The 13,916-nt window shown below is 41.8% G+C and overlaps 2 protein-coding genes across 2 annotated transcripts; both read right to left on the reverse strand.

The window, feature by feature from the left end:
• Positions 1-289: 289 nt before the first annotated feature.
• lurap1l (leucine rich adaptor protein 1 like) lies at positions 290-5,845 on the reverse strand. The gene is made up of 2 exons (XM_080052517.1): positions 5,418-5,845; positions 290-2,261 (listed from the first exon to the last, which is right to left on the reverse strand). Exons 1-2 carry the CDS (start codon positions 5,655-5,657, stop codon positions 1,866-1,868), a joined length of 636 nt encoding a protein of 211 aa, XP_079908643.1. The 5' UTR covers positions 5,658-5,845; the 3' UTR covers positions 290-1,865.
• Positions 5,846-6,319: 474 nt separating this feature from the next.
• On the reverse strand, positions 6,320-13,545 carry LOC307268870 (5,6-dihydroxyindole-2-carboxylic acid oxidase-like). Its single transcript, XM_080051654.1, has 7 exons — positions 12,999-13,545; positions 12,174-12,496; positions 10,361-10,565; positions 9,624-9,791; positions 8,884-9,063; positions 8,138-8,284; positions 6,320-7,694 (listed from the first exon to the last, which is right to left on the reverse strand). Exons 1-7 carry the CDS (start codon positions 13,354-13,356, stop codon positions 7,507-7,509), a joined length of 1,569 nt encoding a protein of 522 aa, XP_079907780.1. The 5' UTR covers positions 13,357-13,545; the 3' UTR covers positions 6,320-7,506.
• Between the last annotated feature and the right edge of the window lie 371 nt (positions 13,546-13,916).

Below are 13,916 nucleotides of genomic sequence, written 5' to 3' on the forward strand. Positions count from 1 at the left end.
TTTATCAAAGGGGAAAGCGACACGGGCTGACAAGAGTGAATTATCGTGGGGTAATTGTCCACGCCACATTACACAGGGCACCGAAGAGCCCCACTTCATTATGGGAGGAGTGTTTTTCTCCACTTCAATTTAACCAAATAAGGAAACAACCATAGTGTTCCCTTTTCCATCTCATTAAGATTCCATAATGGGGTCAGCAAACTGTTTGGGTTATTAAACAACTTAAAACATTACAGAAATAACTTCAGCAAGTGGGAGTCGGAGCAAAATCACAATATATTATTTCAATTCCACAACAACAAAATGAACAGCAATCGGTAAAAACATATTTTTTTTTGTGGTTGCAATAGCAGGCAAATACAAATTTTTAAACACGTCAAAATCCGGAGTTTAAAGCTAAAACGACAAATGGATGTACAGAAATGTTTAGCCCTCTTTAAAAAAGGTGCACTATGCAGTTTCCGAGGAGGGGGGTTTGTTTACATTAGCAGAACCTGCAGTTGGTTTACAAAACATATATTCCCTACGTGCAATTCTTAGTATTGAATAATTCTATCATCATAAATCAGAACAAAAAATATTTTGAGGCACCTGGAACCAAACGTTAGACTAGAATAAGTTTGTAAACCAAACTGTGGGCCCTGCTGCTGTAGACAACAACAGTGAAACAGTAACTTTTCAGGAAGCTTTCTAACTTCAAAAAGTGTTCCAGGGATCCGATTTCCTGGAAAGTCTGTTTATTCAGTTGTGAGAATATACCTTAGAAAATGGTTACCTTTCTGACACACCCAAAAGTTACATAGTGCACCTTTAAGTCTTTAAAAAGAAAGAAAGAAGAAAGACAATGGAGAAGAATTCAAATGTGCCCACAAAGCAAACACGTGTTTCACATATGTCCACCCCAACACATGTCCCATCTGGTGTACAGAGGGTTTTGCCTGGGGCTTATTAAATGATCTACAAGACAATTAAATTGCTTTGGTTTTTTTTCAGTCGAGCATCTGTGCTTTTGAGTGTGCTACTAACATCTCTGGTGTGTACATGTGAATTCCACCAGTTTAGCTTTGGGAACTTTCTACTGTCAAAGCATAAAAAAGGTCAAACAAATTATTGAAAAGCTTAAAATGTACAGTAGTTTGGTGTTTAGAGTTTGGCATGATAGCAAATTGCACTTTGGTGTAACACTTAAAAACATACCCCTCTTAAACCGTTCAGCCTCTTAAGAGTCAGACACTCAGCGTGAAATGTCCAATTTTCCAAATGGCTGCTAAAGCCTAATCTTAGATGGGCTGATTGTGGTTGACATGGCAGAGTTAAGATGGAGATAAAGAAGGACGTTTTAACCACCATACCCTAGTCATGTTTGGCTTAAGAAGTGAAAGAAATGACTGCTGAGGCAGTGGGATAACTCTGCAGTACATTCAATAGTTATAGTAGAAAAAAAACACCCGAGTTGAATTGAACTACGTGATAGAATATTAAGACATAAAAGAGTTGATGTTTTCAATTGCATTCTGAGTGACATTAAGTGGCAATGGTTTTATGAGGCGTGTTTATAACTCACACCATAAGGAAGCTGGTATCGAGGTTACAAAGTCACATGAGTCATTTGTTTGGTCTTTGCCAGCAGCTTGGCTGTCGGTCGGACCAAAATGTAAAACATGTTAGAAAAAATAATCTGCATTAAAGGTGGAGTCAGCGATTCTGGAGAACGCTTTGTTTTGAAAAAATAACCTTTTGTCAAAACAAGTGATTTTGACGACAAGCATCTGCATAGTTGTTGACTCCACCTTTAATATGTCAAGGTTAAGAACACATTTAAAAAAAAATCTCTTTCTTCACTGAAGGGCGTTTTAGCTTTTCAATCATCCGAAGCAGTAGTATTCATCTGATTCGTTCCTGAGTTTCAGTGGCGATTTGCTGAAAGTGTCGCCGTCGTCAATAACCGTTTTATCCACAAAACAGTCTAGGTCCGTGGGTGAAGGGTTGTCTGAGAGATCCTCGGCTAGAGTGTCCAGGTAACTCCCCACAGAGATGCCATCCAGCCCGTCACTGTTGCCACCATCATTGAGGCTGTTGATGCTGCCTCTCAGGGATGTGCCGTCCTGGCTGTCAGACAGACTGTACAAGCTTCCCGATAGGCTGCCGTCCTGGCTGGCCACGCCCCCTTTGTCTTCAATCATCCAACGGATGGACTCCACTCCCTCGTTGATGGCCATCAGCTGCTGCATCAGTTTCCCATCGATGGCTCGCAGGTGCGCCTATGAGACGGAGAAGAAAACCCAGATGAATAGATTGACAATTGAAATGTATAGTTATCATCATGCAACATTGCCAGTTGATTACTTCCATTAAAACTATTACTTGTGTTACAATTTTCTTTGTTAAAAGGTTTTTTTTTTCACAACATATCAGTGTCCAAAGTTTTTACAGAACAGAATTTGGATACAGTCTTTTTTCATTTTAGAAATCCAAGAGGGGATTTGGTTCAGCATGTTTGGGGGAAATGCTGACTCACGTTCTTAAATAAGAGACTGATACCACTGTCACAATCTGTATATTAAATATAGAACACTATAGCAAATAGCAACAGCCGGTTATTCTAGCTAACATGAAGACTTTAAACAGTGATGCCTGGCTCAGTTACAAAGCCAAAACATTGTTAGTGTAACAAAATGTACCTAGCAACACCTTCTAAACACTCACTAATGAACAGTGTGGAAAGACAAAGTGTGCCAGACTGTATCTTGGCCAGGTAGTGGATATATCCTGGAGATTTGTCATTATAGCAGGAGAAGACTCCAGGAAGCCACACAGTTGTCAGACTATTAATCTAAGATACCCGGCTTGCTGGCTGTCACCTTAAATTAAACAAGTAGATTATGAGAATGGCATCAATCTGCTCAGTGAGACAGTGACTACGTGCGAAGAGTGGAGGCCTAGATAATTCAAAGGTAGTTCCTTCTTCATCATTACCAACTTACTATTGTTGGTTCATTACAAGTTCATTTTAGACCTTAAAATCAGCCTGACAACGCTGTCTGTTTCGTGACTGTTCTTGAGCTTTCCATCACATGACATCATTAAAAAAAAAAGTTTCCCCTCAATGGTTGTTAGCATTCTTTTTTGCTCTCCAGAACACTGTGTGCCGTTTGTTTAGACTATCATACTTTGTTGTGGATGAGTAGACTTAACTATGTGGCACTGGGGGGGAGGGGGGGGGAGAAAAGGCCTAGTCATATAAAGTTATGGCAGTCAGGAAGTGATATGTTGTTTTACACAATATGGCCATTGATGTATGTCCCCTTCCCCTTGCCATGACAAACCATGCCATTGACTGGGAGGAGGTGGACAGCCTTATGGTGGCATTCATAGGAAGTCCCCTGTGTCTACTGCGGGGGAAGAACAGACAGCTGTGACGGCCTGCTACATATTAAATGCATTGATGAAGACAGAAAGACAGTCTTGGTACAGTGCTTTCCGGACAGCTGGCAGTGGATTTGCAACCAGCCTCCATGTATGCTGCATTCACATGGAAGCAGGCAGACGGTACATGTTAAGCCATGTTTCTGTCAGTTTGTTTTATTGATATGAGAGATTATTTAGTGTTGCTTTTGATGAAAAAAGCTCTTTTAAATCATTAAAGTACATTTTTAATAGATTTTATTGCATATGAAAGATTGAAAACCTTCTCTGTGGACACACTGTTTTGGACATCGTGAGAAGATAACAAGTGTCATATATTTGACATAATAATGATACAATTAAATTGGGATAATTGTGCTCCAGACATTCCATTCTTAATCCCTAATAACATCTACAATTTTAAATATTTCTTTCTTTATAAACATAACAGCAGTTAATATTGGAAGACAGCCTTTTGTCCCGCTTCTCAAGAATCACCGACATGATGTGTTGCTATGGTGATAGTGTATTGGTTACAAGGACATTTATCCAATGTATTAAATAAACAGTTTTTATATATTTTGCAGGTAGCTGTATTGCAAACTTAAAACAAATGTTTAAGTTCCCCCTAAAACTTGAGGGATGCCCCAAAATGCCCCACATTTTTAAGGTGAGTGACAGAGGCAAAAAAAAACGTAACTTTGTGTTTGTATTGCTTCCTTAACATGCCTTCTTTCAATCCAGTATAAAAGGTCCAAGGCATGTTTAAACCCTGTAAATAATCTCTGTTCATAAATTGAAAAAAAAGGCTGTATCCAAAAACTATTCCGTAAAAAACTGTGGACCATAATGTTGTAACAATGAAATAAAGAGTTTAGAAAGGCTATTGCCAAATGTGCACATGTATTCAAACATTCCTAAAAAGTAGTTACAGGCCTAAAATAAGGTTGAAAAATAAACCAATTAAGAAGGTACGGCCAATTGTGCCTGTTGCAGGTCCCAATGGCTCTGTGTCACCAACATGAAGCTAAGCCTGTCAACAAAGTGTGTTGTCCTGTGTGATTGCACATGACTCAGACCCACCACGGTCTGCTGCAAAACACAGTCAACTCAGCCATCTGCTCAGGAATCCTAATACCTTTCATGACCTTACTTCACATTTCAAAAAGGGGGGGGGGGGGGGGACGCTACTCTGGATCTGACAAAATAGTCAAACGTTTGAGATATTAGTATTCTGTGTTTGGCTAATAGAATTATGGAATTGTTGGAAAAAGGACAATTTCATAGAGTAGTTTGAATAATGGAGAGAGAGAGAGAGAGAGAGAGAGAGAGAGAGAGAGAGAGAGAGAGAGAGAGAGAGAGAGAGAGAGAGAGAGAGAGAGAGAGAGAGAGAAGCCCTGAGGTGAGGGTTCATCAACAAATCTCTCTGACTGTACAGGTGCGAATGGCCCTCTCACCTATACTGAGACAATGGGTCTGATATCAGCCATACATACTGCCTGGGACTTTGCATTTCCCAACCACATGTTGATATCTAGACCTGTTTAGTATGGGACATTGGAATTTCCTGCGAGCCCGGGCTGTCTGCCAATACATGTAATGCAGTAGACTAGAGAGAGCAGACATATCAACTTTGAGCTAACTTGACACCAAACTATCCTATACATGCACAAGCTGGCATAACACAGCAATTTTAATTGTAGCCTATTTTTTTTAAATTAATTTTATGTTTGGATAAATAGCTTGGATAACTTTACATTTAGCATAGTATGATTGACCTAACTTGTAATAACACGTCGGCAAACTTCAAAGGAATATAATTAACAAATGCGCCACTGTAGCTCATTTATAATGAGCTGTGTGTGGCAATATGATATGGTTTGAAGTAGCCGTTGGCTATTAAACAATAGGACACGTAGGGCTGTTAAATAGAGAGAATGGCTCTATTCTTTAAAATATACTAAATTCAGTGACAGTGTTCAGTTGAACATGCTACACAATAAGGCCCTTACCATTTCTTGTTTCAGGAATAGCATTTTACTTTCCAGTCGTTTCAAGTCCGTGGAGTTATTAGAACATTTGCCGTTCATCAAACGTGGGGTCGCCGCCGCCGCCGCCGCTGCCTTCTCGTGCGCATCTAGGTGTTTTACTCCAGCGAGACAACGAACCAGACTATCCGGCACTTTTCGTCCCACTTTGGTCTCAATGTCCCTGAAGTCAGGCAAGGAGTTGTTATCCTCGACCTTGTCCATTGTAGCCTGTCACAGAAAGATTATGGGGAATGAAGCGCCCACGTCAAGGAAAATGAAAATTACAGTGTCGCGAGCATGGAAGATATTCCCAGTTGCCTGGCTGCTTGTTGAGGCGCACGCGAACCCCATTCAACGAGGTCCGAGTAGCGAGAAGTTAGCAACAGCACGTTCACCCCTCACAACTTCATTCAGCCGGCTCACAGAATGAAGTGTCGAGTTTTAAACACACATTTCACTGGACGCTGTTACATCAACAGACCGCCCATTGAAGAGCCTGGCCAATGGCAAGGCAGCTTAACCACAACGTACCGCTCCGTAGACCCGCCCATATTGAAACCTGACACTCTTGACACCAGACAGGTGAGTTTGACCCTGGGGGGTTGTGGGAAAAAATTTAAATAATACAATAAATAAAATGAAAACATTGGGAGTCCAACCACCAGGCAGAGACCCAATATCCCCTTCATCGATATGGCATATAATAAGTGTCTGCAAAGATGTTTGAATAAAGGTAAAACAAAAATGGAAAAAAGACACTGACATAGGCCTATGTCCTAAGAAAAAATGCTCCATAATGATGACAGCTTAAATCAAAAGTTATTTGTTGTGTACATAAATATATTTGAATGTCAACATACAGTGTAAGGTCGAACAAACCCCTGCATAGGCCTCCAATTTAATCGTTTCAATTATTCTACATGCACCTAGATCCAAATGTACAAATGTCAAAAAACAGAATATAGCATTCATGACCAAACATACATTTAGATTTAAAAAAAGAGAGGAGGGGAAAAGCTGCACATTGTGCGAGTACATAGGATTACAACCTGTGGACACTGCATTTGGCTACATTTATTCTGAATCACATCCCCTGCCTTATCTCTTCATTCATCACTATAAATAACAGGCCATTTGGATCAACTTATTTCATATGTCAATACAAATAAAAATAAACTTGCGAGTTCATCTCTCTTCGATAATGTAGGGTTTCAGATACAGAACTTTTGCACCCCCTTGTGGGTAGTATGGCTGTTACATTTGCAGTGTTTTTCTCTATAACAATTTTTTAACACGCCATTTCATTGATGCCGTTGTGCAATGTGCAGCTAAAATAAACTGTGGAGATGTGGAGGTTTAAGTGAATGTATTAGTTACTTTTGCCTGTATTAACTTCAAATGTGTTGAAAAAGTTACGGAACATTTAGAATATCTAATCAGAATCTACATCCTTTAGGAAGGACCACCTTAGTTATAAGTGAAATATCAAAACAATACACTGACCCTGCTTTCCAAAACCTTAACTTCTGTGCCCTTTATTTATTTATTTCTGTATGCTGGGGTATTCAGTAGCCTATAGTAATGACAGAAAGTGCAATTTGGAACGTAGCGCAATTACATTTCATCAAAACGCTGACCACAAATCAGCACCCCCTGGTGGCAAACGCTATCACACCAACACTTCCAGTTGTCCATGTTCACTTTATTTGAACACATTTTTCAAATCTCCCCACCCCAAATCAAATATTTAATCTTTGCAGTTTTAAAAACTTCCTCGGTGCATACCACATATTAACCTTAACATTAGATAGATAGATAAACATGATTGTTATATGTTCATTGGGGGAAATATGAAAGTACAACTGTTCACATCTGTACTATGTGTAAAGAGAAAATTAACCACATACCAGCTTTGCACATGACATGAATGCAGCCAAAATATACGTTGTAGCGTTCAATCTACAAATGCTCCGATTCAAGGCTTTGAGAAAACTGCGCAGATGCATTGACTTAGAAAGTTGAAATTGATAAAGGCACACAGGTGGGGCTCATGTTCCAACGGCGTTTAGCTCTAGACTACGGATTGGCTTTTGTCGTCATCATAGCGCTGGTACTGGTCAGAGAGCAGCGGCTGGTGGCCCTCCATCTTACTGTTCCTGGCTCGCACAAAACATGTGGTGGCGGCGAAAATGACCGCGACGAGGACAAGGGCAGCCACTATTGCCATGGTGATGATTTCAGTCAGAGTGAAAGCTTGACCTATCAAGATAGAGTTAGAGATGAGTATTACATTAATCAGGCTTATGTATATATTTTTTAAAGCTATAATGCGTAACTTCTCAGTAATTACAACCATAGTGTTGGAGCTTCTACATTAGGTAAGCCTTCGGTGATCTACAATTTGTCAAGGTGTTTTCATAGCAGTAGAATTGACAACTGAAACATTGTGTTGGCGCTTCTTGAGCTCCAAGTCCCCAAGTGTCAGGGGGCGACACCAGTTTGTAAACGCTGCCATACTGAGAACTACAGAGAGAGCTGTTTGGAGCTGATAGGCTGTATCAACTCTGTGTCAACTCATTTGGCAATGGCCTGAATGTCACCAACATTGATTTATATGAAAAAGTTACGCACTATAGCTTTTAAGGCAATATTGAAAAACATTTGCAGGTGGCAGTTCAAGGGAATAATCCAAAATGAAATACCTGGCCATTCAGCTTCGTAAGAGTAACCAAGATTTTCAGGGGCGGGCACAAACATCTCAGCGTTGGTAACTGGGGGCCAGAAAGGTACCATGTTGTACGCCCTGTTGTGACCAATGGGGGCATTTTCCTCGGGATACACAGCAGCCTCTGTCGGGGAAAGTACTAAGTTATGCTCACAGCTCACCATGCTAACCGTAAAGCAGTTATATAGGAATTTATATTTATAATTGTATACATTTAAAGGTCACATATCATGCTCACTTTCAGGTTCTAAATTGTAATAGTGGTTTCTACTAGACACTGTTTTCATGGTGTAGTGTCCAATAAACCCTTTATATTTCTCACTGTGCCATGGCTAAATCTACTATTTACAGCCTTTGTCTGAAATGCTCGGTTTTAGAGTCTCTTTAAAGACCGCCTTTCAAAAAGAACAGTCTGCTCTGATTGGCCCTGAACTGCCAGGTGTGTTAGATTGGTAATGATGGGGGGCGTGGTTTCTACCCTTATGTCGTCATAAGGGGAGAGCAATCTGACTAGGGTTTTTATGCTAGTTTTGCAAGTTTTCCGGAAAGGTAGACAAAAGGAGAGATGTTTGTTTTTATCTCATACTTGGCGAGACTGTGGTCACATGGGGGACGAACATCACTGTTGAAAACACAAGTAAAAGTGCATTTTGGATGATAGGCGACCTTTAAGTGAACAAGAACAAGCAGAATTTGGGGACTGAATTATGTTGCTAAAAACACCTGGGCCGTGTCTCCTCAGCCACTCGTCGAATATAGCGTCGGTGTAGGTGTGGAGCAGCACGAAGATGGGGTCATTGGGCGACAGGTGAGTCTGTCCTCCCGTGCCGTTCAGGAACAGATGGGCCAGGTTGTGGAGGCTCCTCACAGCCGGGTCATAGTTCCCCTGGGGGGCGCTGTAGCCTGCCGGAAGACGACAATGGAACACATTTTTTATTTAACTTTTATATTTATGCAGGTAATCGCATTGAGACACAGTGTCTCGTTCCTAAGAGAGACCTGTAAGTCAACAACAGAAAAAAACATAATGTTACAGAAAGACAGGATATTAAAGGTGCTCTGAGGAACTTTCAGTTTGCGTTAGTTCTTGCACCCCCTTTAGACAACAGCGGTACTGTTTTTACTTCGCCAGCTGTTGTTTCTAGGTGAGTGTACCCGGACAAAGGCATAGAAAAAACGATATAAATAAGTCTTGATGGCTGTTAGTTGTCATTTATGATCATCAGAGGCAAAATGTTGTTTCAGAAATATTCAAATGTTATTCGTAGCACCTTTTAAGTACCAAGATAGTACATGATGTAAAACACAATAGAACACATCAGAGTAGAAGTGCAAGTGCGCTGTAATCAGAGGTTGCAAGTACAAGAAGCCCACATACGGTATGACCTCTCCCGATTTTTTTTATGAGAACACGTTTTGAAAAGCTGTATGACAAACTGGGAAAGACATATATGTGCGGTCACCCTCAATTGTGTTTCTGAAGCTTTCAGAGGAGGTGGAGTAGAAGGGCGCCGTGTCAAAAGCGTTGACCTGAAGACAGTCGGCCACATCCTGGGGCTCGGGCAGACGCTGCACCATCGGCCTGTTGACGTTTCCTGCCGGGTTCCTTCTGATGGGAGCGGACTCAGAGCCTGGATGGAGACAAGTAAAAAGCCTTAATATGATACGATACGATTTAAGCCATTTCTCTGCATTTAAAGGTCACATATTAATGCAAATTTTCACTAGAAACTGTTTTCATGGTATATTGTCCAACACAATAACCTTTATATTTCACACAGTGCCATTGCTGAATCTCCTCGTTTTCAGCCTCTGTCCGAAACGCTCTGTTTTTAGAGCCTTTAAGCCCCACGTTCCAAAAAGCCCAGTCTTCTCTGATTGGCCCTGAATCTAACAGCCATTGTGTATCAAACTGCCGGCTAGATTAGGATTAGATGGTAGCTGGGGTGTGTTCGTAACACATGTGGAAGTAGTGCTAAGTTAGGTTGGTAATTAATAAATCAGACTGGGACTTTAGAACACAGGAACTCAGGTTTTCAGAAAGGTGGAGGTGGAGACAAAAAGATAAAGTGATACTTTGGGAGTCTGTAGTCACATGAAAAAGTGATTTTAGCATCACAGGTGACCTTTGAAGAATAAAGAGGATCATTGTAACATCACTGGAGGGTGATGCCATGCTAAACTCAACAATAGTTCTTACTGTTGCAGATGGTTCCCAGTGTGTCATAGTCTTCCACACTCTCACAGATCACCCTCCACTGGGCAAAGATAGAGTTGGTGCTCAGGGAATTCATGTCGAAACTGCTCCGGGCTCCCATCAGGTCATCTGTGCAGATATCACATGTGCTTCCCCCGATGGCAAAGTTCCAGTAGGGCAGGGCAAAGGAGGGGTCCTGAAGCATGTCCTGGTGGTTTGAAACAAAGGATGGCATAGTTAAGACTTTGTCAATGTGAACGAGCAAAAGTTAGAACCTTGCAACGTGAGGTAAACAACTCTCAGGGGAAGTTGGCCTTCGGGCTTTGCTTTGTTATTCAGAAACTTCCTGGAAAGGAAATGTATTTTTCAAGAAGCTGAAGTGCGATGCTCATCCTTGCTTTCCCCACAACGTTTTGTTTGACTGTCGAGTCAAACAAAAACTTGAGATGAATGCAACTATTTGACTGTAAGTAAGGTTAAGGTAAATGTGTCCATACAGAATCTATATGCAAACTTGTTTAATCAAACTCCACACGCATATAAATTACTTAGTTTTTCCTAAAAAAAACATCCTAATTAATCCAGCAAGTCCAATTTTGAAGCTCCCCACCTTTTTTGATCAGAAACGTACTGATTGGGTTCTGGACTACTGCTCATGTAACCTTGCCTTTTGACACACATCAAAATGCTGAGCTGTTGACACAAAGCCAGAAATATTTTCCTCACCAGTGCCTGAGCAAAAAAAATAATCCGCCACATTATGAGAACCCAGGCCTCTAACTCAGAACCATCCGGTAGCTGTTTGAGTTTGTAAACTAAAGAAAATACAAAAACATAATTGCAGTGGACATTAACTCCATAAAGCACTGGGTGGATTCAATAACTGGTCTCACCAAAGTTATGTGCCTTAATCCAAACACCATCTCCAAATCAATGGTGCGCGGCTCAAATAATCGAATCTCAGCTCGTAAAACACTTTAGAATCACATTGTGCGCACCTATTAAAGCATGGAATTGAGTCGTCACTTGTGATTTTCCTCGCTGGTACAGTTGGGTTGGGAGAAACAGTTAAACAAACAAGCTGTGGGGCTTGGCTGTATTAGTCTGTGATGTATTAGTGAATTAAAAATGTAGTTAAACAGTCAGGTGACTACTGCCCTCAGGTGAGCAGAAAGAAAAAAATCAATGGGATTAGTTTTCTTGATCTTTAAATGCCCCATTACACCAGAGCTACTCCACATAACTACTATGTATGTTATTACATCGCAAATGCCTGCCATTTTCATCCCTGTCTTTAACTGCTGCCTTATGTGTACAGATAGGCTAGGACCCAAGGTCCGTTTGAGCCCTAATGCCTCCAGAGTCCAAAATATATAAAGATGAATATATAGTTTCCATCAAATAAATAGACTGAAATGTACACTGTAGTAGTATCCATTGAAATATGCCTTGTCAATTTAAAAAAGTATTCTGTATGCCCCTCCCTCTGAAATTAACTTTGTAACTTGTCCTGACTTCTCATCGAAAGCACGCATCCCTCCAGACAAACCATAGTTCATCTATATGCCTACTAGTGATATCACTCAGGAGGCCCCTTTTTAATTATGAAAACAGCCAAAACAACACTGACATTTTATTTAGTTGCAATAAAGAGAGTCTTATTTACATTTAAATGTTCCCCCTGTCATGAAAGACCATAGGCAGCTCACACAATGTGGAAAGTCAGATGGAGGACTGGCAGATCAAAAAATTGAAGATACAATTGGGCCTTTATTTTTTTGCTTGAGTCCCTGCCCCCCCAAACACACGGCCTTACCTGCATGTCTCTCTCCAGCTGCAGCAGGTGGAACCTGTGCCAAGTGACAAAGCCGGGGCCCTCGTGTGAGAAGTCCACTCCTCCGAAACTGGCCTGGCCCGCGCCCAGGAACGTCTTGCTGACAGAGTAGTAGTGGGACCACACGAAGTAATTGTAGATGGTGACGTTCTCGAACTGCACTGTGTTGCCGTCGGGCCCGAAGATCTCCGGATAGTGACGAGTGGCGATCACCAACTCGGGGTGCACCGTGCGCTTGGCCTGGTCCAGCGCGCTCACGAATGCGCGCTTCCCCTCCGCGCTGAGCTGCATCACGTTTCTTCTTACTGGTGGTGGGGGATTACAGAATGTAATATATATAAAATGTAATTTTAAGGCGACGTTTTTTAATGACAGAGAAAAAAGTGCAGAAAAAACGTGTGTAAATGACAGTTTCGATCAGTTTAGTTTGTAATCAAATGACCCTTTTCTTAATTTCAGAGCTGTCTATTCAAATGCACTTGAGTTTGTTTCATGGGATCCTCATTTGGTTTAAGTTTGGTACAATGATCTTTATAGTTTTACAGTCTTAGTTTGTCCACATACAATTAGCTTAATCGTCATTAAATTGACAACACTATGCTAATTCGGCTCGGCGGTATCCTTAAGGAGTGCTGAAGTGCATCCAATCAATAGCATCCAATTCCTTATCAACTCATGCTGGCCTATGCCCTCTCATTACTCTCCTCGAATTAGCTAAGGTAGGCCTACATTATTATTAAGGTACATTATTATTTTTAATTTTTTCCCCTGCCTCACCCGTCGAAGGACACTTAAAGTCTTACGTACCAACGTTGACTCTCTGGTCGCAGTTGGCCCCCGCCCAGCCGTGTCTGCAGCGGCCGCAGTTATAACCGCTGAAGTTTCCGTTGCACTGACACGTTCGGTTGAAGTAACGGATGGGCCATCGCTCCCGGTCGTCCCGTCCGTCGTGCGGGTACTGAGGGCCGTGAGGGCGCGCGTCCACGGCGATATTCACGCACTGTCCTCGGCCCTCGATGGAGCCACACGGGTCGTTGGCGAGTCCATTGGGCGACGGGCAGCACTGTCCACTCCGGAGGCCCTCGGGTGTCACACACTCCCGGGGGAACTGAGCGCTCACCACCGCCGCGCCCACAAGCACCAAAAAGAAGCAGCTCTGGAACATTATCCAAAACTTTACGCACGGCTTTTTTTCGAATATAGGCCTTGTTTACCTGCAAATAGCCTATTTACTTCAACTAACTCTGTATCCAAGATTACTGTGTATCACTTGGTACAAACCAGGAATGAATTTCTCTGTGCACTAATTGTGTGTGTTAAAATTCCCCCTCCCATGCGCACCCAGGCCTCTCTCTTCTATTTCGCCCCCAAACCAGTGAACCGTCGACCTTAAATACCGGATTAGCGCATGACTACCCGGATTGTATGACTCCCGCGTGATGCCAGCACATAACATCATATCCCCTGCTGGGGATGGGGATGGAACAATGATGATGGTGAGTACTAGTAGGTAGTGCGAAATGTCTTTCACGTACTGTTCAGCCTACTTGAGTTGTCTTGACGTCTCCTGTAGCATGAGAAGAAGTAAGGAAGTCTAATTAATTACAAAACTGTTTCAGATTCAAACACAGTGTGATGAATGAGCAGGGCCCAAACCCGTGAACTTTAATGAGTGTGAATGGACTGCAACGTTTCAGCACGCCTTCATGAGCACTGGATGAAAAT

This window comes from Ammodytes marinus, assembly GCF_949987685.1.
Source record: "Ammodytes marinus genome assembly, chromosome: 23".
In the NCBI taxonomy this organism is placed as follows: domain Eukaryota; kingdom Metazoa; phylum Chordata; class Actinopteri; order Uranoscopiformes; family Ammodytidae; genus Ammodytes; species Ammodytes marinus.

What these genes read in the sequence shown, in the direction of transcription:
- LOC307268870 (XM_080051654.1), bottom strand. Translation starts at nt 13,356, where the DNA reads ATGTTCCAGAGCTGCTTCTTTTTGGTGCTTGTGGGCGCGGCGGTGGTG. An exon ending in AGCTGGAGAGAGACATGCAG is followed by an intron (nt 10,566 to 12,173) that starts GTAAGGCCGTGT and finishes TCAAACCACCAG; the next exon opens with GACATGCTTCAGGACCCCTC. An exon ending in CTTCAGAAACACAATTGAGG is followed by an intron (nt 9,064 to 9,623) that starts GTGACCGCACAT and finishes GTCTTCCGGCAG; the next exon opens with GCTACAGCGCCCCCCAGGGG.
- lurap1l (XM_080052517.1), bottom strand. Translation starts at nt 5,657, where the DNA reads ATGGACAAGGTCGAGGATAACAACTCCTTGCCTGACTTCAGGGACATT. An exon ending in TATTCCTGAAACAAGAAATG is followed by an intron (nt 2,262 to 5,417) that starts GTAAGGGCCTTA and finishes TCCGTCTCATAG; the next exon opens with GCGCACCTGCGAGCCATCGA.